This window comes from Rhinichthys klamathensis, unplaced genomic scaffold (assembly GCF_029890125.1).
Source record: "Rhinichthys klamathensis goyatoka isolate OS25496 unplaced genomic scaffold, OSU_Roscu_1.1 h1tg000177l_1, whole genome shotgun sequence".
Lineage (NCBI taxonomy): Eukaryota > Metazoa > Chordata > Actinopteri > Cypriniformes > Leuciscidae > Rhinichthys > Rhinichthys klamathensis.
The window spans coordinates 1,778,288-1,805,059 of NW_026606706.1; the positions used below are offsets into that span (position 1 = coordinate 1,778,288).

General features: G+C 37.4%; 2 protein-coding genes across 3 annotated transcripts in view; one reads left to right on the forward strand and one right to left on the reverse strand.

Annotated features, from left to right (window-relative positions):
* uggt2 (UDP-glucose glycoprotein glucosyltransferase 2) overlaps positions 1 to 11,185 on the reverse strand; it is a 46,287-nt gene extending 35,102 nt beyond the window's left edge. For both annotated transcript variants that reach the window (XM_056260743.1, XM_056260742.1), the window contains exons 1-20: positions 11,036 to 11,185; positions 10,200 to 10,282; positions 9,941 to 10,071; positions 9,614 to 9,726; positions 9,065 to 9,242; positions 8,797 to 8,893; positions 7,798 to 7,867; positions 7,565 to 7,665; positions 6,461 to 6,560; positions 5,165 to 5,225; positions 4,627 to 4,718; positions 4,328 to 4,481; positions 3,915 to 4,034; positions 3,590 to 3,675; positions 3,056 to 3,191; positions 2,616 to 2,747; positions 2,139 to 2,303; positions 1,855 to 1,978; positions 1,560 to 1,658; positions 37 to 131 (exon numbers count right to left, since the gene is read on the reverse strand). In XM_056260743.1, the coding sequence (XP_056116718.1) occupies positions 37 to 131; positions 1,560 to 1,658; positions 1,855 to 1,978; positions 2,139 to 2,303; positions 2,616 to 2,747; positions 3,056 to 3,191; positions 3,590 to 3,675; positions 3,915 to 4,034; positions 4,328 to 4,481; positions 4,627 to 4,718; positions 5,165 to 5,225; positions 6,461 to 6,560; positions 7,565 to 7,665; positions 7,798 to 7,867; positions 8,797 to 8,893; positions 9,065 to 9,242; positions 9,614 to 9,726; positions 9,941 to 10,071; positions 10,200 to 10,282; positions 11,036 to 11,157 (2,259 nt within the window). In that variant the 5' untranslated portion in view covers positions 11,158 to 11,185. The remainder of the gene's footprint in view (positions 1 to 36; positions 132 to 1,559; positions 1,659 to 1,854; positions 1,979 to 2,138; positions 2,304 to 2,615; positions 2,748 to 3,055; positions 3,192 to 3,589; positions 3,676 to 3,914; positions 4,035 to 4,327; positions 4,482 to 4,626; positions 4,719 to 5,164; positions 5,226 to 6,460; positions 6,561 to 7,564; positions 7,666 to 7,797; positions 7,868 to 8,796; positions 8,894 to 9,064; positions 9,243 to 9,613; positions 9,727 to 9,940; positions 10,072 to 10,199; positions 10,283 to 11,035) is intronic.
* A 2,895-nt stretch (positions 11,186 to 14,080) lies between these two features.
* hs6st3b (heparan sulfate 6-O-sulfotransferase 3b) overlaps positions 14,081 to 26,772 on the forward strand; it is an 89,966-nt gene continuing 77,274 nt past the window's right edge. Inside the window, exon 1 of the mRNA XM_056260745.1 lies at positions 14,081 to 14,840. Within this exon, the coding sequence (XP_056116720.1) occupies positions 14,302 to 14,840 (539 nt within the window). The 5' untranslated portion in view covers positions 14,081 to 14,301. The remainder of the gene's footprint in view (positions 14,841 to 26,772) is intronic.

Below are 26,772 nucleotides of genomic sequence, written 5' to 3' on the forward strand. Positions count from 1 at the left end.
TACAACTAATTGGAAATAAAAACTGCAGTAGTTCACCATATGTTTCAAGGCATTCCGGAGCAATTGCCTCCCAGAGGGCTGTTCAATATCTGCTACAATCCACACAGTCACTCCGTACAACATCTCCTCCTCTATGAGAGAAGAAAAAAATGTTACTTAAAGCTGCAGTCCGTAGCTTTTTTAAGTTAAAAATAATCCAAAATAATTATATTAAAAAAAACTTATTCTGCCAGTGGTCAAAACTATCTGCTTGCCATAGCTAGATTCAAAACGGTTAGCTTGTAATAATGATTTTAATTCCAGTGGTACTGGTGGGTTTCCGCGGGAAATTCGAGCATGTCTTTGCGTCATTACGTCACACCCGTACACATAAAGAAGGAGTTTCGGCTAGCCGGCTATACTGCGCGTGACGAGATGTTTAGATGTATAGGCTTTTCTCGCAGCACTTTACATAATTAAACTTATGGCATCCAGAAAGATCCAAACAACAATCATCAGTGTCAACTGGAGATTCAGCAGTTATAAAACCCAAAAGACTTCGTACTTCGGATTTAAGGTGGCTAGAGAAAGAGAAAGAAACCGTCTCATGCGAACACAAGGATTTAAACATCGGCGGGGCTTTTGAAAAGTGCGTGAACTCCGTGTTTTGAAGGGGTTCAAAACGGAAGAAGAGACGGCTTTGTTCTGCTGAACAAGTAAGTTAAGACATTTCAATAGTTCAATCGCGTTTTCTTAATTCACACAGTTATGGAGTTTCCTTTGTTGTGCCTTTCTCGTTTTGCTATTATGGAGAATATGAGTTCTAAACTACACAGGTAACCATAAAACACATTAAATTTAACATTAGTCACGCAATGCTGATGTGATGTTGTTAACATGAACAATTTGAGAACAAAGTAGGCTATAATTTGCACGGTTGCTGTAAATCGCGTTGATTAAATCTAACGAAGCTTATCATGTCGAATGCTTTTTCCCCCTTAGTTGGTCAGAACAAAAATGGATGTTACTTACTTGTTCAGAAGATATTTTCTTATGAAAATTCTTATGTTGGTCAAACTTTCAAAAAGTGAATCTGTGATTCTGTATGACAGTATCCACACAGCGCGGTGACTGACAGCACCACTCCCCTCAAAACACTGTGTTCATCCGCGCTGTTTCATGCCGATTTACAACCCACGTAAAGATGATAATTCCGCGAATCACTGCAGTTACAGATTTCGAACAGAGAGATGGCGACAAAGAGGAAAAGCTACGGACTGCAGCTTTAAGAATAATGCTTTTTAGGAAAACACAGTTTGGATAGTTTTTGAGCTAAGAAGTGTACTTGTAATGTGCTTTAAATGATTGAAAGTACCATTTATTAAACCAACATGCGATGTTAATTATACTAGCAATACTGGCAGTGCATTGTCAAACACTTCACTGATGGCCACTCGTAGTCTATTTTAAAACAAAGCAATCTGAATGAAAATCCATTATAAAATGATATTAATAAAAAACACATTATAAACTATAAAATCACCCCACCAAAGAATCTATATGAAAAAGATATGACTTACCATCTCTGGTTAAATACTTCATTCTCTTAGAGACAACTGCCGTTTTGTCTCTAGAGTCCAAGTATGCGAACATAGTTGTGTCATCCCAGTCATCTGCAACTATTTGTTTAATTATAACAGAAATTATTAAGGCAGTTAATAAGGAACATTGAGAAGATATTGGTAATGAAATGTTGATAGTATTGTGACAATGTTATTGAGATGGAGATTGCAGTGTGATTGTGACAGTGATGATGGTGAGGTGACTAAGATTAACAATGGCCTGGTTTGGGTCAGGTGATCATTAAAGGGCTACCTGGTGAGGCAGTGAAATCCAGATATCGTCTCTCAGAGCTAAGAATCAATGGGTTGATACGGGGAACTACATTGGCCTGCTCCATCAGGAAGTCCACCACATCGCTACTCTCAGTGATTTGACCCTGTATATGACAGGAATCTCCTTAGAATTTGCTAACTAACCAGATTACAGACACATGCACAATCAGGAGGGCCTTCACTGCCTTTGTGCCAGATTTGAAAACAATTAACTTAAAGAAAAGCCTTAAAAGTAATAGTTGGCAAGCAAAAATAATACCACACCATAAAGACAGATCTCTGGAAGAAGTTGGTAGTTTCCATGATTCTCTGCAGCAGAACAGTCTCGAGCTCCTCTGGGTCCATCTCCTCACTACTGAGTGGAACACCATTGAACAAACCCACTGGTAGGGCTCCTAATCCACTCTTCCTGTAAAACACTCCTCCAGCCTGAAAAAACACATAATATCAAAAGTTCATAAAGACATATACATCTGGCTTTTCAAAATAAAGTCTCTGTGTCCATGTGTACCTAGGAATATTCAATAAGCAGCAGTTTATATTTACCAATGCTATGAAAAGCATCTGTGATTTTCCTTTTTTTTTTTTCCTTTTAAATGACAAAGATGCAATGTGCACTGTAATTATTTTGTATATAATTCTCTGCTAGTTAAACTGGCACATTTTAACAAAAAAAGTACATACTGTAATTGTACCTCCCATCTTTGTTATGGAGAACATAACACTATGTATTAGCATTACCTTTCTGTTGTCATCATAGCTTGAGTCCACTCCAAGAATTCTGCCAGCATTTGCTTTTGGAAATTTCTTTTTCAGATATGCAGTTATTGTATCCACAGAAAGAGTCTCCCCAACCTCCACCCTGTTATATATCTGCATGTGACAAAAAAAGCTCACTAGTATATAATGGGAAAAATAGTGCATTACATTCACAGACCACTGTGATTCAGTCTTAGAAGGAGAATAATCTAAAGACTCTGGGTATCCTTCCTTTCTCATTCATAAAACGTATATCTTGAAAAAAAAAAAAAAACCTGTACGTTATAACTGAATATATCTGTTATAGTACATGATATGGGCCAAGCTTTCAAATATTATACTTAAAGTGAAGAAGAACCCTAAAGTAACATTTAAGTCATTTTGATTTAAAAGAGCATCACAGCAAACACAAAGATACTCACTGACACCATGGACGTGAAAGCCTGTGCTTCGTCATACTCCTCTGAGATGTAGTTTAACATCCTAAAGAGAGCAACACCTGCATCCAAATATCCATCCACTTTATCATCTACACTGACAACCAGTACAAACCCAATCCTAAGAGACATAGAAACATAAATGCATATAAAATCTGACATCCATTCTTATTTACAATTAACATATCAACAAACATAAATGAACAGTAGGCGGCTCATAATAAGATAATAAGGTTTGTTTGCTGAATGTTAAGTAGGTATAATGTCAGCTGCTTATTACACAGTAACTTACCAAATAGAAATGGACATAAAATATTGATTTGAGTTTAAATTGTATTTGATAAGTAAGAAACCATGAAGTAATATGATACTAGCAAAGCTATGTAAAGACTTGCCTGTGACAATGGTCCATTATACAGTTCATTATATCAGAATCACATAGTTCAGAAAGCCACATAATTAAAAAATATATTAAGGCTCAGGTAAAATGTATTAAATGCTATTGTTGCGTACACATACCTGAGGGGAATGTTATGTTTGTAAAAGAGTTCTGCTAATTTAACCAGCTCAACGCTCTCTTCTTGTGTTGGGTCAAGTAACAGAACCTGCAAACAGCAAAGAAAAACATCTTTCAATCTTTCAAATGATCTAAAAACATCAACAGTACTTTTTTAAAAAACTTTTATTTTAAATACAATTTAATTAACATTATTTACTAATATAAGTCTGCTGCAGTCCTAAAAAAAGGGGGATATCAGAGGATAAAAAGCATCCCTGCATAAACCTGTGCACACAGCTAGATTTGAGCTTAGACTATAATCAACTCACAGGCAAGTCGACTCACCAGGTTAAAGAAATTACGGCGTATTTGTCGAATAACACCAGGAAATGTTGCTCTGAGGAGCTCCTGTAGACTTGAGGGCCAGTGACGATACATGGAGTCCTTCTCAATATCATTAACCCACTAGAAACCAGACAACAACAGGCATTTGTTAAATTGTAAAAGCCTTCATGTGAACAGTAAAAGCTTTTTTTTCAGCAACTTGGGTTCCAGAAGTATTTTTCCATCTATTTTCTGCATTAGAAAAAAATTAAACAAAACAAACAAGATGTATTACGACATTTGATTCGAAGTTGAATTTTTTGAATTGGTTTTTACTTTTATAACCAATTTTTCTATATAGACCTGGAATAGCATTTACTTCCAGAACTCAACTTTTGAGCTCTACAACTACATTTAAATAATTAGCGTCTCACCATAATGGATGAGTGGCGGATGTCCAGAGCATAGTTGTCTTCTACAGTGGTTGATGTTGGTAAATGCAGGAACTTACTAATGCTGCTTCCTCTGATGCCAAGGTTATGAAGACCTTCAAGAATCTTAGCCTCACCTCTGAGAATGTCCAGGATGCTACAGAGCAGTTGAGAATGTACAGTAGTATGTGATTAACACACATAAAACATGTTGGGGAATGTTAGTGGTGCCAATTACACACTACTACTTTGAACAGCAGACAGAAACCAGTCAGTAAAAGAATCTTGTGCTGGGATGATACCTGAATGGGTTATGAATGTCCAGGTCAACATGTATTCCATTTATGAAAAGACTGGCATCTCCAGGATGGATCCCCATCGACTCACTCAGCCTCTGCAAAGTAAAGTAAATATCAGGTCAGATGAAGACAGCTATACCGTGACCTTGAATTCAGTGGGCTTTAGTGGCATTTAGCTTTTATCCAAAGCAGCTTCCTGTTTATACATTACAGGTTCAGTCCCTCTGAAGTAACCTGGGGTTGGGTGTCTTGATCAAGGGTCATGGCTCGCTTCTTATGTGGCTTGAATCAGCAAGCCTTAACCATAAAGCTACACCACCACTTTATGGACTTCATTTTAAATTTTTTATTATGGACATTTGATATGCTGAAACTCTCCTAAAATTGTTGTAATGGATATATCATCTGAAAGACTCAAGACACTTCAGAGTGTGGACCCATTTCATTTTCTAAAAATAAATCAGAACATTTGGGGTCCATTTGGCTGCGCTTGGAACTGTTTTTACAGTGCTCATCAGAAAAGTTGTTGAAAAAACCTTACCTTTTGGTTATCTTCTATTTCCTTTCTCATGTTCTGGTTTACGGCCACTCTTGTCAGTGATCTGTGGGGACAGTAAAACATGTACAGTGAATATCAGCCCTAGCCAACATCCCAGAACAGTCATAAAAACCCATTTTAATCTCAGAAAACCTGTTCTCTCTTAGATGCCATATCGGCTATACTGACAAACAGTAAACCACAGTAAGTCTGACTCAGCAAATTCTGAACACTGCACATAAAGCTGTCTAGAGCAGCAGTGAATGAAAGTCACAGCCACACATTAAAAATGACCTAGACATAATGCATATGCATGCATTCTGTGCCGTTACACATGCAAAAAATGCATAGTGGAATATTCTACAGCAATAACTGTTACAGATACTCCTGTTCCCAAGGTTCTTTCATTTGGCTAAATGGAAGCATTGTAAAAAAGAATTAAAAAATGTTAAATTATTGGACTCTTTTAAGGGTTCACCCAAAATTGAAAATTATCCCATAATTTACTTACCCTCAAGCCATCCTAGATGTATATGACATTCTTCTTTCAACCAAACACAATCAGAGTTATATTCAAAAACATCCTGGCTCTTCCCAGCTTTATAATGGGAGTGAATGGTACCTTGTTTTTTTAAGCACATCCATCCATCACAAAAGTAATCCATACGGCTCCAGGGGGTTAATAAAGGCTCCCAAATTACTTTAGAAACTATAATCACTGGCTTCCGGTAACGCCCGTACGCAAGGTGAGTTCCGGCGGAAGAGTGAACTCTGACCTCTGCACTTACAAGGCGTAAGTCAATATGTCATGCGTCAGGTTAGAGGTCACTCTTCTGACGGAACTAGACCTGCGTACGGCCGTTACCGGAAGCCGGTGGTTTATAAAGTTATAAATACGGATATTCTTCTTACGAAAATGCATCACTTTTCAGAAGGCCTTTATTAACCCCCTGGAGCCATATGGATTAATTTTATGATGGATGGATGCGCTTTTTTTGGCTTAAAAAAAGAAAAAGAGGTACCATTCACTCCCATTTTAAAGCTCGGAAGAGCCAGGATATCTTTTTTAAAATAACTCCGTGTTTGGCTGAAAGAAAAAAGTCATATACACCTAGGATGGCTTGAGGGTGAGTACATTTTTGGATGTACTAACCCTTTAAAGATTACCCTTTTAGAATGCAACCATTTGTTGAAATATATTTCCTTACTTCTTTTTGAGTTCTGATGGAGGGTATTATAACAAAGGTAATGATTTCTGCCTAGGATTCCAAGACCAAGATTGAATTTCAGACTTTTTACCTTGCTCTGCTGGGAAAATTTTGGCTGAGGTCTTGCATCAATTTGAGAGAATCAAACTTTGGCACAGTCATGATCCGAGATGCTGCCTGGAAACTGAGGTCTATTGGAAAGACAGAGAAGGCATTTCAAAATCTTTTTTTTAAAGAAGTCAATAATCCATGAAGAAAGTCTGCTATATAAGATTAAGTTAAAACTATTTATAAAAAAAAATCTAAATCTAAATGGTGATTTGCTTACACATTTTTTTTTTTGTGAAGAATCTAAAAGTTGTTCTCTTCTATTCAATTACACTGAATGGGGACAGGAGCTTTCAAGCTTCACAATGCAAAGGCATCATAAAAAAGCAGTCCATATGACTCAATTTTTGTGAGAAACGGATCAAATTCTAACTTAAAAAGTCTGCCTGAACTCTCCTTCATGCAAAAGCAGCAATTCTTGATTCGTGAATAATTAAGATCCATTGCTATGGCATAGTAAACAGAGACTCCTCATTTCTTTTCGTGTTACAAGAAAAACGAACATCATACAGGTTTGGAAACAAATCAGGATGAGTACAATGTGTCAATTTAGATTTTTGGGTGAGACAATTAAGAAAGTGTTTAATGTATGTTTGATGAGTGAAAGTATTATGCCATGCAGCATCATTTTTAAACTAGTCTAAAGAGTCTGGACAAAAAGATAAAAAAATTCCAACCGATTTTACAATTCCACTCCAAAGTTATTACAAAAATCAACCGACCGTTTCAATAGCCATCATGGAGAGCTCTTCACGTCAAGTAAAATAAATTGCTTCATTTATCTATCAGCACAAAACTAAAACAGCTCTTATTTAGCCATTTTTGCTCGAGATCTCACAGGGCAAAATCGAACTTGGCTGTGGACACGAGCATCTGTTCAGAAGTCCGAACAGGAGTAGGACAGATCGCTGCAGCAAGCACAGGGTACAAACTGCAACCTTTCCACTGCTTCACAATTCATCAAGTGGACAGTTCTCTCCAGGAACCATGTGGATCGGTTTAATCGCACTGGGTGATCGGAGACGCAGCACAGCACAGAGTCCAGAACACCGTAAGAGAGAACAATCAATAACAGAAGCCAGCCCACCTTGGAGCTCCCACACTTTGAGTGGAGTCATGTCATTGGTGCTCTCCAATAGATGCTTCCTCAGCTCTCCAAGTTCCTCCTGAAGCTCTGGGTGAGACTTTCTGGAGGTGAAGGAGGACACTTTTTCAGCACCATGGTACTTTTTTGTGAGTAAGCACAACACAATATTCATTTTAATCTATGGCTAGATATAAAGGTACGAGAGAGAGAAAAAAAATCATCAGCGTGCTTACTTCAATTTCCCAAACAGAAATCCTTGGACTTCATCATTTTCATCCTCATCGGTGGTGACTGATTTGGATTCTGCAAACAAATGCAGGTCACGTCAGTTTCAATTTATTCGTTTCAATATTGCTAGCTACTTTTGTTTATAGCTAACTGCTTTTTCAATTAAGTAGCGTTTGGGGTCGGTACGATTTTTCAATGTTTTTGAAAGAAGTTCCTTATGTTCACCAAGGCTTCATTTTGTGATCAAATCAGAAATCATTCTAATATGCTGATTTGGTGCTCAAGAAACATTTCTTCTTATTATCAATGTTGAAAACAGTTGTGCTGCTTAATATTTTTTGTAAACTGTGATAGATTTTTTTCAGGATCGTTTTATGATTAGAAAGTTCAAAAGAACAGCATATGAAATGATGTTTTATTAACAAAGTTCGGGAGGAGCACGTTCAGATAATTAAACCTAATTAAACACACGTGGAGCACATTCAGATAATCAAACCTAATTAGACAAGAGTGGTGCTTAATAAACGAGTTAAGCGCTGTGTATATATACAGCAAACTAACCTCCGTTCATTGACAGTTTAACAGCATCCCTCCACCACCCCATCTCCTCACTTATAGTCCTAATACTCTTACAACAACGGGGGGAGTACTCTGGGTTCGGGCAAAATTCCGAGCTCGGAGCCCTCCCCCCGGACAGCACGCCAAATACGCATAATCTTTACTCTGTTTAATTGATGTAAGTGTGAACTCGTGAAATAGTCTTTACTGTCATTTGATTCAAGTGTCCTTGCTGAATAAAAGTATATTAATTTCTTCCCAAAACAAATTCTTACTGACCCCAAAGTTTTGAACCGTAGTATAGTTTGTCACGCTACTCATAATTTAAAGCCTATTTCCTAACACTGACTATTGTTATTATAATAAAACTGTTACTGAGTTTAGCCATGTATTACCTTAATCTATCAATTCTGTTACACAAAAGGCAATTTGACATTGTACGATACCTTTAACCTGTGTGTCATCAACGGCTTTGTACTCTGTGTTTTTAATTGCCAGTTCAACACCATATCCAGACAACAGCATCCTTTCATTTTTTGGCTCCTGTGGTGACAAATCAGTGTGGGGCAACAAATATTGATAATATGGCACAGACTTTAATAAATTCATAAATAGTATATAAACTATATGATACATAAAATCAAGATAAAGATTTCCATTGGACAGCTGACAATGAGACATGTATACAAGTCACACTACACTGCTAATACTCACAGACACAAAGTGTCGTAGCACATAGATGAGTTTGCCCTCATGTGCCCGCTCTGACAGAACCTTATGAAAAGTGTTGAACTCCTTGGTGCCAATTTCAGCATAAAGAACAGCTACAGGCAGGTCTGTCTCATTGAGTCCTGGGTATTGGTGGTCAGACTTGTATAGGTAAGGTCTTGGCCTGCATAGGACACACAAAAGTGTGTAAAAATGTTATGAGAATCCAATTGGTTTATCATGAAACCATGTATTTGGTAATACTTAAATTATTACCAAATATCTCTGATTTAGGGCTGCACGATTATGGCCAAAATGATAATCACGATTATTTTGATCAATATTGAGATCACGATTAATTGTCACGATTATTTTTTGATTTGAACCAAAAAAAATTTATTGTCACATAGGCTAATTATAACTGCTTTCACATCCATATTGTGCTACATTCCTGCAAATGTAAAATATGTGCATCAAAATAAAATAGGTCCTCTTATTCACCAATAAATTATTATCAAATATCTCTGAATACAATATATTGTTGGTTAACGTTACCTGTCTGCTGCTGTCTTCAAGAGCTTCTTCATATCCTTGGTGCTACAGGCTTTTTGACCATGGACAACTATGAAAGCAGAGCATCCATCAGGAGGAGGTTCATCACTTGCGATCTATAGAATGAAAAGAAAGACTTAACAATACTGTCTATGAGGTAAACCACATAGTGACGGTCATTTCAAATGTACCAAAAATTTAAACTAAAAAAAAAAAAGAAAAAACTATTAGATATGTTGGTGGTGGTATACTCTAGGAAAAACAGACGTGTTACGGTGTCAAGCAGTTGTATTTGTCTGAAATCATTATTATATCCAAAAAAGAACTCACTTGTTGGAAAGCATGTACAGCTGGTGAGTAAGTCCTGAGAGAGAGAGACAGCTTCAGCAGGTTGACCTGAAGATCCGTCAAAAATTGTCCAGCTTTCTTGATGATCAGGTTATAATATGACCGGACAGACTCTAAAGACAGGAAAGTAAATATCTGCATTATTTCCAATCCATGTGTAATTCAACAAAACACCATCATGCATACCAACCACTCAGTGAATTATGAATCATTGCAGAGAAGATAAAAAGTCAGTCATTACCTCCATTTTTGTAAACAGTTAACTCCTTCACAGTATTGACAAACTGCCAGAACTTCTCGTCACCATCCTCTCGGATGAACTCGCTGCACAAAATTAGGTTTACAAATCAACTAAGACACAAGACAAGCATGAAAAATGCTCTGTGTTGATCTAATTCAAAGCTATTAAAGTCACCATGAAATCAAAATGGACAATTCTTCTTTTTTTTTATGGAATGTTTCAGCATTTATAATATACATTATTTATCCATGCACATCATTTAGTTTAAATTTATGAGCCCTCGTATTCTTTAATCACGTGTTTACTAGCGTGAGGGCGGGACAACCTGTCACTCACACGAGATCACAGCAATGGCAAACCACAACCATCCATCATCCAACAATCCAATCAATTCCCAATGGACAAAATCAAGACCTGCCTTAGCTTTTATCTTATTCGAGAAGCCATTTTTACGTGCATATACATCCCAAAAGGGAAGAAAAGACTATTACACCTTACGTTTCATGCCGACTTATAGCACAATCTAAAACAATTATAAAATATATATTCTAATTTTGTATAATTCTTATACCTACAATCGTTATAAATCCATAATTTAGAGACCACATGGAATATTTACATCGAAAATGCCTTTGTCACACTTTGTCAAACAGAAATAATTGGTAACTAGTTAAATATTCACTTTCCATAACATAATTTTAAGCTAAAATCTTGATATTGAACAAAGTTCAATAAACAGACATTGTTTTTTATGCATGAAGTCAACCATTTAAAAAGGAAGAGTAGCTAGCGAAGCTATCCTGAATTACAGGATAAAAATTACAATTCCAGCCCACCTTGTTTCCAGCAGGAGAGGGGTCATGTCCCATTTGGCCTGAAGACTGGCGATGACTCCTTTAGATGTTGAGTGCACATGCTGGAACCTCAGCAAGACCAGCACAATAAAGACCACCCTCATGATCAGACACTGCTAAAAGTACATTAAAGATAACACTATTATAACTTTAATCAATAACATTAAGATACATTGGTCCATTACACAATGATTGATGGATAATTTGCATACATTTCAAAATAGCTAGAAATGTCAATACTGCCTACATCATAAAATTAAGGAAAAGTTGTCATAAGAGCTACTATTAATTGTTTAGTGCTTCAAATTTCAGACAAAAATTATTTTCAAATCACTGTCAATCAGCAGGTTCCAATCATAACAACTCACTCCATCTAATAAGACAGCACACCCTCACTAGAGTAGCCTAAATGTTGGTAAAACGATAACTTACAGCAAGTCTAATCTGTGCAGTAAAACGCCACGTACCTACAATGTAACGTTATGTGTCAATTAGATGCATAATTGTTGCATTCTTTCAGTCTTTCACAGACATCAGCATCATTGCCCGTTTCATATGTATGCAAATCAGATGTAATAGACTTTGATTGTGACTGGTCATTCTTACTAATGAAGAAACAATATAAGATGGGGGGAGAAGCATAAAGACATGCATCACAAATTGTTCAACCATTAACGTTTCTTTCTGGACTAAAAAAAACATATTTTTCAACAACAATAAACCGCGACATGCCTCTGTGATATACACAATGAATACGTTTCATCTAATTCATAATTATATACCTCATCGGACACTGAGCCGCTTTATTACCCGTCTGTTTCACAGGACGCCGCCATTGAGGGGGTCCTGCATCTTTAATTCCCTCTTCCACATTATGGAAACGCGACACATTCATTCCGCTTGAGTAAAACCGCGTCAACATTTCAGCGACGGATAGGCTTAATATTGTAAAAATAAAGGAAAAGAAAAGTTAATCTTAGTTATTATAGCGGTAAAATATCTTACTGCATTTGCATGTTTTAGAAGTTGTATACAGGAGTTGGTCGTTCAGGCATTTTCATGGACAACTAGAACTAGGATGTAACGGCAGAGCTTCTGAATGTGAAGTTCATGTTGATGTTTTTCCCTGGTTTGATTCATTTAACCTAAAATATTGGTATAGTTACACGTTACATCTCATTCATATCTGTTAAGACAAATCACAAAGACCATTTGGCTACAACTTTCAGATATAGCCAATTGTAAGGAGGATTAAGAAAAAAAAAAATGTTTTCGATTGGAATTAGCCTAGCTACTGTTTATATTATTTTATAGTTTTGAAGTAGCCTATACAATATAGGCTACTGCTTGGGATTGCAGATATAAATAATAAATAGTATTTACATGAAGCCCATGTGTAAATATTTTTGAATAGTTCATTTTTAATTTGTTCATTTGATGTTGTTAACATTTATTGAAGAGATACTGATAGGTAGGCCTACTTTAGATCATCATATCATTCGATTTTTTTTATGTCGCTGCCTACAACATAAACAGAGCTTTTATGTTAAATGACTGCATATAGGCCTATTACATACATTTTATTGCAATTTAGCATTGCATTACTAATGTAGCCTAATATTAATATGCCACTCATTTAAGCCTATATATTCATGGAAAACAATAACTTTATAGAAAGTGGTAGTTGCACATCATCTGGGGTAAAATATGGAGAATATCAAGGTAAAATATGGAGAACATCACATACCCTATCTCTTCTGATTCCATTCCCTGCTAATTCAATTCTATTCTATTTGTATATAGCACACTGTGTATAAAAATGTTTCTATTTTGTTTATTTATAGGCTATAAATAAACAAAATAGACCAATTTGTATACACCGTGTGCTAAAAATAGAATAGAATGGAATGGCTACAAAATTATAGCCTATATTGTTTACATAGCCGTGTTCACATAGCTATAGGTCTATCTTTATTTTTTATTTTTACTATCTGTGTTGTTGTCTCTGTGTACTGGAGGCTTCTTCTCTCTCCGAAACAAATTCATTGTGTGTGTAAACATACTTTGCAATATTTTCTTCTTCAGAACTCAACAATATTCAGCTCGCACTGTCATTAATAAACCAAAGGGGGCGCTGCATAAGAAAAAAAAAAAGAGAATTTACACAGTTACATAGTCTAGGTGATGTAGCATACTGTATAAAGAAGCAATGTCCTCCAGTTATTACCAAATTAATATATTGTTAAAAATGAAATGACAAAAAAGTAAATGTTACATAGCCTACTAAATATTAGTACATAGCCTACTAGCCTATTATACTGCAAAGATAGGACCAAAATCGAATTTGACAATTACACATGACATGCACATGCAAAGTGGGCTGGTTCATTGTAGTTGACCAAGAGATTCTACAAATTAACAATAAACGCTGACAATATATAGATATATAGTCTAGAAAAACATGCTCAAATTAAGCAGGATAAAATAAAAATAAAACAAAAATAATTTAAGTATTAGCCAGTAGCCTGTAATATGTTTGATTTTAAACATGCTTCTCGATCAAATAGGATTGGCATCATATTATGATAAAATTCCCGTAGCATTCCTTTAGTAGCCCATTTTCTCCCATATTGATATGGCACAAATATTGCACAGTGCAAAGAACGTGAAGAAAATAATGCGCACAGTGAATTTTCTCAGTACTGGTGCCACTTTATTGCTGAATAGGCTATACCTGAGCACTGGAGTGGGACCAGGTGCAGATGAAATTGTTCGCGTGCTACGAAAGAGCTCGTGCTCTACTGGCGCGACAGGCGCTCGCGTCTCGTTGACATCATTCGCATCATCCCGCTGATGCGCGTCGCCGTCGCGGGATGGATGGAAAACATAGACTCGTCGCGAGTGCGTGGAGATTCCGCAGAATAAAACAGACCAACGAGACGAATCGTTTCATTTGCACAGAGCGACCAGTTAGTTAAGTCTTATACTTTATAATACCACGATGTTCGGTTCTTGAACAGCATTTGGTTATGCAATTTATTAGCCTATGTTTGGTGACTTACACTATCTTCACAACTTTGTGAGAGTTTGATTTGAAGACTTGGATGACACACTTTCGCGCATCTTTTTACCATATCAACATGTGGCATGGGGCTTTTGGGCTGGATCCCACGCGAACGTCCTGGGAGAAAACCTGGAGAGCAGATCATGATTCACACTAACTGCATGAACAATTTCCTTGTGTTAAAATGAACGATAAACCCAACAAATGGATTTTCATCCCAATTTTAGCCATTCTTTTTGTCATGATTGGGTACCAGTATATTTGTCCGGCAGGCGGTCATGCTTGCCATTTCAGGACAGGAGAGAAACTCGTGAGGATCGGTGCCCTGCCCACTCCAGACCCGACCACCGATGACCTGTACCGGGAGTTGGACCCGGAGGAAGACAGCCCACGTGCGTCCAAATTCAACTTCACAGAGCGCGATCTGACACGCGATGTCGATTTCAACATCAGGGGAGATGATGTGATTGTGTTTCTGCACATTCAAAAGACAGGAGGAACCACCTTTGGCAGGCACCTGGTCAGGAATATTCGCTTGGAGCAGCCGTGCGACTGTAAAGCGGGACAGAAGAAATGCACGTGCCACCGGCCCGGTAAGCAGGAGTCCTGGCTCTTCTCGAGGTTCTCCACGGGCTGGAGTTGCGGTTTGCACGCTGACTGGACTGAACTGACCAACTGCGTGCCGGTGATTATGGACAAAAGGCAGTCTCCAAAGCGCAAGAGGTAACGCGCCTCCCTCTCTCTCTCATAAACTAATTCGGGGAATTCATTTGCCGCTCTGTTGCTTATGAAGGTAATGATGAAGTGTAAGACGTAGTCTGAGGGTGTTTTCACACTTGAGTCCACTCAGACCTCTTTAAGTAGACCAAAATTGTTTTCACACTCTTTAAAAAGTGGGCTCAGATCTAACTAATAATACTTTTACTACTGCTGCTACTACTACTTCTAATAATATAATTATTATAAATATGTTGAAATGATCTGGAAAAAAATGGTGTAGAAACTATTTTTACTCGCTAATGTCACAATTAGCAAGAAATGGCAAGAAGTAAATTTGAATTAAAGAAGACATTTTGAAGAAAGACTAACATAGATTCCAATAAATACTCTAATAATGTTTGTTTTATTTACTTCGAAAAAGTAAATGATTTTTTACAGTGTAGGCTTCAACTGTAATATATTTCAGACATATTATTTCTTTACTTTTACTTTAAGTCTTTGAGCAATAGTTTGAGACCCCTTTAAGTAGCTCTAAAACGTGAACCCAGTTCTATTTGCACTCAAAATGTCCCTGCCCTTAAAAAAGTAGACTCAAATCCTATTTTTGTCCATTTTGTGATTTGTCAGTTTACTTTCTATAAAAACTTGCTTTGGGGATCTACAATCATCATTATTAGGTGAATATTAGTGAGAAATAATAAAGTTTGTGTCCACAGTGCACCCGGACTCCCTTCAGAGAGTCAGGTTCTCAGTCCGGTTTGATTTAAAGTGGTTCGAGTTCAGTTGGAGCATTCAAGCTAAGCTGACATTTGTGCCAACCAATTTTGGATCTCTGAAACAATACTTAAAGGTAAACTAAAAGGTAATATTTTCATACTGATGTGTTACTAATTCTGGACCAGTTAAACGAGAAATAATTTTAACCACAGAAGCCAAACAATCACTCCAATGGTTATGACCAAAGTCCACTGTGAGAATACAGTGTCTACAAAAGAGATCTGTGCATTATGAATTCTGTGGTGCCTTTACTAAATCTAAGTCCCTTGTAATTTACTAGACTCTTAGAAATCCATTATGCCCTTACTCCTGTCTGAAATGCATTTTTTTATAGACTTGTAAAACATTTTTTGAAGGTATTTTAGTCATCTCTACCTGTAAAGATTAATCTACTTCACATACGATTTTAAATAGATATATTTACCCTGTCGGAAAATGCACTAATGGGTTTCATTGCCTGTGGCCCCTCTGCGTGACACTCAGTGATATTATTAATGTGATAGTGATATTATTAATGTGACAGTGATATTATTAACTTATCATCACCCAACATGGTTTATGGTAAACACATTAAAATGCACAACAAAGAGATTGTCAATATGACAAAATGGCAAGCCTAAAATGCTATTTTGTACAGTCTCTGTGACCACAGCTCTCTTTTCTCAGATTCTGTATTCCCGTTTAAATGATGTAGAAGCTGCGCTGTAATGAACTTTAAATGAGGTATCATAAAGCCGAGCCGAGCACTCCCATCTATAAATCTGACAGTGCCAGTCTGGACAAGCAAGCTATTAAAAAGTTATTGTAGTTGTTTACTAAGTATAATAATGGCTTAATATGGTGGAAAAATGCAGACTTTCACTTTTATAAGTGCCTGCGAATAAAAGACACGTGTCTTTTTAGTGCCTCCGAATGCTGTTCTTGTAAATGGCATATAAAATAGCTTTGTCGTCACCTTCGGCTACTTTCTGATAACGTTAGTCCATGAATTATCTTTAACACAACTGACTGTGTCCATATCTGTTTTGCTCTGTTATCATAAAAATCTCAGTTTTGGCAGTCATTCATTAAACAGTTGCCAAGCAAATGGATCAAGTTAATTAGGTGCTTGGCCTGTTTATATGATTCAAACTATTGTAATGAATGAAAATGGCCAATTTCTGAGTAAACAATTAATACTGAATGTGAGGAACAGCTGAAGAAAGTTTTGAAAGAGGAAACATTCATTGGATGAAGAGAAATTCACACTTGTACCCCAAACCTGCAAGACCATGCTATATGATTCATCTCTGCAGAATCAGCCAGCTCATTTTGGGAGTTCGCAGCCTATGTGACAGAGAACCAGTGCCCAAATGAAACATAAATCCATCGCTGGCTTGCTCTATCTGTGCTTTCAAAATGCTGCTCTGCATTGGTTCTCTAAAGATACACCATGAGACGCAAATAAATCTCTTCTGACAACAGACGCTTTTGCTCTCTGAAGCGCATGTGCTAAGTGGTGACTGTATGAAAATTTCATCCTGATACCCAGCTCTGTTTATTTCAGTTAAGATGGATCACTGTGTGCTTGGAGGAGGTTTTTCACGGACAAATGATCCTCATTTTTTGCTGTGTTTAAATGCAACCTTCACACTTGAAACTTGCTGCTCTCACAGTATTCCATAATCTAATCATCCAAATTAGTGCAGTAGCGCAAAGAAATTGTGCAATTTCTTTATAGTGAGCATGCAATTGATATTGGTTGGTAATATGGCAGCCTGGTTTCTCAGGCATGGTGTGGCCTTTTCAGCCTGGCACGGAGCAGTGCGGGCACATCGCAGGAGCCTGAAAGGTCAGTCATGTCAGAGTGGAACAACTGACACTGTAAGAGTCGATGGGAAGGGAGAGTTGAAGCGATCTCTTCAGGGAGAGAGAGTCTTCTTTTCTTCTGTCTCTCACTCTGGATTGATTGTCTTCTGCGGTCAAGGTTTTCTCTTGCAGGTCAAAACTGTCAAAGAAGTAACAGTTAAAGAATCTCGCTGAGCTGGTTTGAAACAATAAAGTAAAAGTAGTCCATTTTAATGCACATTGCTCACATTGCTGGTCTATTTGTACAGGATGCATTGGTGCACGTTATGCTGCGTTCAACTCTGAGTTGTTCATGTCCTTGTACTCAGAATTATGCATTTCTATGGCAACACTATCAACGGCAAAATTAATCTGGAGCGGTTATGTGGTACAGTGCTGGAGCTCTCAGAGAATTCAGTTTACAAGTTGTAATTACGAGTTCTACGAGGACGTGAACGCTTTTTGCAAGTCACAATCTCGTAATGTTGTGAACGCACCTTAATTCCAGATGGTATGTAATGGCCACTTTTCAAGAGCCAATCAATTCCCCATTAGTAAAATCAAGTCCCACTCAATTTTGCCACATTGAATATGCTATTTCACTCAGGAAAACAACCTATTGCGTAAGTAAAATGGGTTGTTTTTAATTAAAGATGCTAATCTTATGATAACTGACCAACCATAAAACTCCACAATTAAGATCAATTTCAGACCCAACAGGTTTTTTTTTGGGTGCAACCCTCACGTATTTTATACCCAAAGGCATCGCATCAATTTAAATGATGTTGTTCAGATGATAAAGCCCCCTGATATGAAAAAAAAAACCTGACTCGTTCTTTTCACCATCCTTTCTTCTTCTTTCATAGCTCTGCCTCTCTTCAGGACCTCTCTCTGCCTCTTTTTATTTTAGCACTAATTAAATTTGCCAAGTCCCCTGACATTATAACCAAATGGAGTTTCTGGGCAGTCACAAATGTGCAATCTGGAAATGAGATGCAATTAACTAAGCCAACTGCACACAGGTTCTGAGATTAAAGTCACCGCAAACGATCTGCATGTTTACAGAAACAGACTCTTAGTTTGCAGTTAAAAAACAAAAAACAATAAAAAAACACACCAAGACAGCTAGTCTATAATTAGGAACACAAAAGCAGTAAACCGATTTTCTGTTTTTCTGCCCAACACTGATTTCATAGTGTTGTCGCTTACTGGCATAAAGGTAAAAAGGCATTTTACAAAGTTTTAGTGCACACTATGGAGAAGGAGGGTCTATTTTGGCATTGTAATGTTCCTTAAGATCCAATATTGAAATCAAATTGATTTCAACAGTATCGAAGTGTATCATTCATGCAAGGTTTTGCAGAATTTAGGATCTATCTATCTATCTATCTATCTATCTATCTATCTATCTATCTATCTATCTATCTATCTATCTATCTATCTATCTATCTATCTATCTATCTATCTATCTATCTATCTATCTATCTATCTATCTATCTATCTATCTATCTATCTATCTATCTATCTATCTATCTGCCCGCCCGCCCGCCCGCCCGCCCACCCACCCACCCACCCACCCACCCATCCATCCATCCATCCATCCATCCATCCATCCATCCATCCAATTTTATTCCAAAATTTTCAAACAAATGCTATGTCAAACCAACATTATGTAATGTTGGTAAAATTTGCTTTTCTAAATTAGTTAAACGGTATAAATTACTTTATATTTAAATTTATTGTAATTCTACTTCCTTACATTCAAACCTTGCCATCTCGATACAAATTCAGGAATTGAACTGGAATTTACAGTAAAAGGCTTTCTCAATTCAGTTCTGAAAAGCACACAGCCCTGGTCTGTCAAGTTACCTTTATTTGTATAGCGCTTCATACAATACAGATTGTTTCAGCAGCTTTACAGTGATCAACGGGAAGATGATTCAATGATGTGAACAGAGTTCATTTCAGCTGTACAGCAGCTTTAAAAGAAAATAATGTCATTGTTCAGTTGAAGTCTGTTCAGTGTTGATTCAGTTTCGTTGTAAAATCAATTCATTTCATCTATAAAGCAGTTCTGCAGACAACAGTGATGCCATCATTGTCCAGCTCAGTTCAGTTCTCATCCAATCGTGTCAGTGCAGTCAAATCAATAATATTGCTGAATATTAAGTGTAGCACAAATGTTGTTAGAACAGTTAAAAAAACGAAGTATACTTAAAGTCCCCCTGTAGTTGACAATTTTGTCTCCAAAATGACATATTTAAACTTTTTTCCTGTAAATTTTTTACTTCATGCCTTAAAATAGCTTGAATGTAACTACACCCCTTGCTTCATTTAGTATACGCAGAAGTATGAATATGCAAATTAGCCCCTCCTCCACCCACTCACGCCAGCGCCCAACTTACTGAGGTAAACGCTGCACAATGGTGTAGCTCTTTACAACGTCGGACACATAACAGTAATTAATATGATTATGTAATCAAATGGCTAATAATGTGTTGCTAATGTTACAAGAACCATGTTCCCGTTCGCCATCTCAGAGTCTGACCGCTGCTTCAGTATCCTTAGAAACGCTTTGAACAACTGAGAACGTCAGTGGAGAAAGGCATATAGTTCATCATAACATCGTTATATACACCATACACCATGCTATATTGCTAAATCTGCCCGATTTTTCTATCGACAGATAAATATACCTGAATAACCTTGCATCTCCCGAGACTCCCCTGCTACAGTAGTTCCTTTCAATGATATGCTAAAGCCCGCCGGGCGCCCGCACTTTGATGTGATTGGTTACATGGTAGTTTGTGACGTCAGAAACACCAGCGATTTCAAACCGCATTTTTGAGACTCTGTTTGGTTCACCGCAGTTTTAAAGAGAAAATACTTAGCAATGGTGTTGACTTACGAAGTTGAAAACACCACATAGATATGAAGAACATAAAAAACTTGTTTTTCACCACATGGGGACTTCCCTATAGGGTACACGTCTAGAACGTTTTTTCTGTGTAAACATTTTTTTGTTTGTTTTTACTAATATTGTCCTCTGCATATGGTGAAACAGAGTCGCATTTTCTATTAACACATCACCTCATCTATATTAAAAGTCTATTTGTGTGTGCGCCTGAATGTGTGTTAAGTTGTGGTTAGGGTTTTCAAGCTAATGTAATGAGACCTAGAAAAATCTCCAATTGTTTTTAAGGACAAACATTCAGTGCTCCGAACAGCCGAGGTTCTCCGCTCCCCCTCAACTATTAGAGTACAAATAGATTCACAAGCTCCTCATTTCCCAGACAATCACAGTAATGAGTAACCTGCAGCTGCACTAATGGGCCATTATTACTCACACGAAGAAAGTGATGACATCCTCTTGGCACAATAACACTCTTTGCATGATATTTTATTCATTATAGTCAACACAGAGACATACAATTACTGTCAGCATCTGCATGGGCTCAGATCAATACTGAGATGCCATCGCCCATCTTTTACAAAGTGTAAAGCGCTTTTTCTGGACACTATTTAAATTCTTATATGTTCCACACATCACTGCACTTGTTAGATGGCTTCTATTGTCATGTTCAAATCCTATCAGCTAGATTTTTCAGCTCTTGCAGGTTCTCTGTGAGCAGGCATGGGACTGCAGGAACTAAATTTGTTGGATTTACAGCCTGAAGGGACTTGCTCAAGCCCTGTGCATCCTCATTGGTATGGGATGTTTATTAGGTGCAGGGCTGAGCATGCCCTTGTGGGTTAGACGCGGTTGGGTCTGGAGATTGCTTTCACGTGTCATTAATCCAGGTCGCCATATTCTCTGGAGCAAAAGCTGTAATCCAGTTGCTATGATAATTATGTGCTAACAGGGAAGGGAAAGTTGGTGCATCTTTTGAGTCTACTGCTTCTGTTTGAGCTAGAGTCTATAATGTGAATAAAAAGGGCTAAAAGCCCTTTGAAAAACAATGTGGTGTTCGAAGCAGCATATTGTTAAAATGATTTTATTTGGGGGGAAAAATACAGTAGACTATGCCATATTTAAATCACACAAGCAAAAGTGCTGCTATTTCAAATCCATGCTGATATAAACAAGTCAAGTCAAGTCACCTTTATTTATATAGCGCTTTTTACAATACAGATTGTATCAAAGCGCTTCACAGTGATAACATGAAAACAATATAACAAAGTTTGTTTCTAAAAGAAATTGCGTCAACGTCCACCTTAACCCTCATGTGGTGTTCAAAACCCTATAACACCTGTGGTGTTCCCGGTCAAAAATGACCGGGCCATTAAAAAAACCTTATAAATCACTCATTATACCATATTTTCACCCAATCTTGGATTCAATCTTTTTGTCAACATGTTCTCTTTCAATTAGGACTGGTTTTATATTTTGATTTGCATCTGAATAATCATAGGCCTCATTTATTTGAGAGTAGGCATTTCATTTTTTGAGTAATTTTTTTTTAAATTTTTGAATAATTTTGGAAATATTAAATAAAATCTGAAGAAAATTGGTATTGTTGATCACACTAGTCAACTTAACATTTTCACCAGGAATTTGTTTTGAAACTTTTGTTTTGTAAAAAATATGGCACATAGTCACACTTGTGGTGTTCCCGGTCAAAAATGACCGGCCTATAAAAAATAGCTTATAAGTCACTCATTATACCATATTTTCACCCAATCTTTGATTCAATCTTTTTGTCAACTTGTTCTCTTTCAATTAGGACTGGTTTTATATTTCTGTTTGCATCTGATTAATCGTGGGCCTCATTTGTCTGAGAGTAGGCATCTCATTTTTTGAGTAAAAAACAAATAATTTATGAGTAAATTTGGAAATATGAAAAAAAAAAAATGAAAAAAATGGCTACTGTTGATCACACTAGTCTACTCTAATGTTTCACCAGGAATTTTGTTTTGAAACTTTTGTTTTGTAAAAAATATGGCACATAGTCACACTTGTGGTGTTCCCGGTCAAAAATGACCGGCCTATAAAAAATAGCTTATAAGTCACTCATTATACCATATTTTCACCCAATCTTGGATTCAATCTTTTTGGCAACTTGTTCTCTTTCAATTAGGACTGGTTTTATATTTCTGTTTGCATCTGATTAATCGTGGGCCTCATTCATCTGAGAGTAGGCATGGTCAAAAATGGTCACAATGGCCGACCATTGAAAGTGAATGGGAGAGACTGAAAATAACAGAACAATTTAGTTTTCAGGAGCATGTTCATTATTTTCATGTACACATATGAGCATGTGTGCTTGCAAACATCGAGCCCTTGGACCTGTGCATGTGTCGATACATTTATACACACGCTACCCAGACACACACATGTTAAAACACACAAACTTTTTTAAATATTACACACATTCTTTTCCACAGAGAGAAATTTGATCCTACCCTAACCTGCATCTAATATACATTTATCCATCTGACATTACCACACACACACACACACACACACACAGGCCGTGATCAGATTTTTGACTCAGAAACTAGTGAGGAGGAGAAAATTCAGGATGCATCTTGCAGTGAAGATGTTTCTGAAGAGGAAGGCACCACTGAATCGGCTACGGAGCTTGAAACAACTGATGAGGAGCAGTCTTCCAGTGATGAGGGCCCAGCTGAGGTTACCGTTTCATTCTGGTCAAAAGATAGAACTTTGTCCTGGCCTTCATCCCCACCTATAAGGCAAGGCAGGTTTTCTTCTGAAGGCCTTCCTCTTCAGAAACATCTTCACTGCAAGATGCATCCTGCATGTCCTCCTCCTCACTAGTTTTTGAGTCAAAAATCTGATGAATAACATCATGTGCAGAGCTGTTTTGCCATTGTGCTGCCACAAATGAACGACAAGCAAGGTGCTGTTAGGCATTTTATATATGCCTGTGCTATCACATGATGTATATTTGTAAATATTGTCTAGTTCTGTGTGAGAACCTCACAGTTCCAAAACAAAATGTCATAATATTTTGTCTGGAAGCTGTGATGAAACAAGACCATGAAAGAAAGATTCTTTTGAAGCCAGGTCACTGCAGTAACGGCCAGTTTGTGTGTGTGTGTGTGTGTGTGTGTGTGTGTGTGTGTGTGTGTGTGTGTGTGTGTGTGTGTGTGTGTGGTAATGTCAGATGGATAAATGTATATTAGATGCAGGTTAGGGTAGGATCAAATTTCTCTCTGTGGAAAAGAATGTGTGTAATACTCAAAAAAGTTTGTGTGTTTTAACGTGTGTGTGTCTGGGTACTAGCGTGTGTATAAATGTATCGATACATGCACAGGTCCAAGGGCTCAATGTTTGCAAGCACACATGCTCATATGTGTACATGAAAATAATGAACATGCTCCTGAAAACTAAATTGTTCTGTTATTTTCAGTCTCTCCCATTCACTTTCAATGGTCGGCCATTGTGACCATTTTTGACCATGCCTACTCTCAGATAAATGAGGCCCACGATTAATCAGATGCAAACAGAAATATAAAACCAGTCCTAATTGAAAGAGAACAAGTTGACAAAAAGATTGAATCCAAGATTGGGTGAAAATATGGTATTATGAGTGATTTATAAGCTATTTTTATAGGCCGGTCATTTTTGACCGGGAACACCACAAGTGTGACTATGTGCCATATTTTTTACAAAACAAAAGTTTTAAAACAAAATTCCTGGTGAAACATTAGAGTAGACTAGTGTGATTAACAGTAGCCATTTTTTTCATATTTTTTTTTTTCATATTTCCAAATTTACTCATAAATTATTTGTTTTTTACTCAAAAAATTAGATGCCCACTCTCAGATAAATGAGGCCCACGATTAATCAGATGCAAACAGAAATATAAAACCAGTCCTAATTGAAAGAGAACAAGTTGACAAAAAGATTGAATCCAAGATTGGGTGAAAATATGGTATAATGAATGATTTATAAGCTATTTTTTATAGGCCGGTCATTTTTGACCGGGAACACCACAAGTGTGACTATGTGCCATATTTTTTACAAAACAAAAGTTTCAAAACAAAATTCCTGGTGAAACATTAGAGTAGACTAGTGTGATCAACCGTAGCCATTTTTTTCATTTTTTTTTTCATATTTCCAAATTTACTCATAAATTATTTGTTTTTTACTCAAAAAATGAGATGCCTACTCTCAGACAAATGAGGCCCACGATTAATCAGATTCAAACAGAAATATAAAACCAGTCCTAATTGAAAGAGAACAAGTTGACAAAAAGATTGAATCCAAGATTGGGTGAAAATATGGTATAATGAGTGACTTATAAGCTATTTTTTATAGGCCGGTCATTTTTGACCGGGAACACCACAAGTGTAACAAGGTAACAATACTCCCACAAAAAAATAAGAAAATTTTCAAAAAAACACTGAGATTTAGTTATACCGTTTGGGAACAAAGTCACTAAGTTTCAGTCCAAAGCGATAACATTAACTAGTATTTTCAGGAAAAAGAAAATCTTCTCCGGGTCAAATTGACCCGAACACCACATGAGGGTTAAGTAAGGCAGATCAATAATATTAAATGTTAAATGTCCCCAACTAAGCAAGCCAAAAGCCAAGGCAACAGTGGCAAGGAACCAAAACTCCATCAGGTGACAGAATGGAGAAAAAAACCTTGGGAGAAACCAGACTCAGTCGGGGGGCCAGTTCTCCTCTGGCCAACGAAGGAACAGTGCATGATTCGGGCAGCATTACAAGTCAGATTGGATCGGAACATTTAGAGTATTTTTTGGAAGTCCAAGTATGCACGCCGGTCTTAAGACGAGTTGTTGAGGATCAGTGCCGTCCACCATAGAGAGTCCATATCGCCCGTGCTGAGTCGTCACTTCACAGGCTTTGTGATTGGAGCATCTGAAGTCTCCGTGAGAGGCTGGATACAAACTGGAGCTGATGAACGCCATTTTCTCGGGACTCGCGTCCCGAGATAACAGCAGAAAAGCAAAGGGAAAATAATTAGCGTAGCTGCTGTTCATAATGATGATTTCCATAACACAGGCGTAAATGACAAAACATGAAGACAGTGACTCTTGCGTCCCAAAATCACCCCCCTCCGTCCCCCACTCAACTCAGCCCAGCTTACTGACCTCTACGTCCCTCCTGCTGCTGAGACCTAACCACAATCTCACAATCTCTCCGCAGCCCAACCATACGCGCCAACCCGTTGACTAAGGCTGTCGAGCCCCACTGGTGCGTGAATAGGCAGTTTCAGTGGACAACGGTTCCGTATGGCATACCACCTACCGCAAAACACAATATCTGCCCAACTACCCGTCATTCACGCAATATACAGGAACGTAATGACTGCAAATACTATGCAACCTATACAGATAACCTACAGTCTCTTCAAGTTTTATAGTATTAAATGCATTTGATCTGATTCAGCAGTATTATAAAAGGTAAGCATTATGTAAATGCTTGGCTAAAAAGATGCGTCTTTAATCTAGTTTTAAACTGGGACAGCGAGTCAGAGCCTCAAACAATATCAGGAAGGCTATTCCAGAGTTTAGGAGCTAAATGTGAGAACGCCCTCCCTCCTTTAGTGGACTTAGATATCCTAGGAATGACTAGAAGCCTCGAATTTAGTGATCTTAAAGAACGCGATGGATTGTAGGGCGATAGAAGGTCCATTAAATACACAGGAGCTAAACCATTTAGGGCTTTATAGGTCAGTAATAGTACTTTGTAATTGATACGGAACTTGATAGGTAACCAGTGTAGAGATGATAAAATTGGTGTTATATGATCATATTTTCTGGACCTAGTAAGAACTCTAGCGGCTGCATTTTGCACTAACTGTAGCTTGTTTATTGAGGATGCAGGACAACCAGCTAATAAAGAATTACAGTAATCTAGTCTCGAGGTCATGAATGCATGAACTAACTTTTCTGCATCGGAAACAGATAGCATGTTACGTAATTTAGCAATGTTTCTAAGATGGAAAAAGGCTGTTCTTGTAACATATGAAATATGATTTTCGAAAGACAAGTTGTGGTCTAGTATAACACCCAGGTCTTTTACCGTAGAGGATAAAGTAACAGGACATCCTTCTATATTAAAGTTGTATTGTAAGTGGTTTTGTGGATAGTTTTTTGGACCAACAAGTAATACCTCCGTTTTATCTGGATTTAGTAGCAGGAAATTATGCATCATCCAGCATTTTATATCTTTAAGACACTCTGTCAATTTTGATGAGTTAGTGTTTTCATCTGGCCGTGATGAAATATATAATTGAGTGTCATCAGCATAACAGTGGAAATTAATTCCATGTTTTCTTATAATATTACCAAGTGGCAGCATATATATTGAGAATAGCAGAGGGCCTAACACC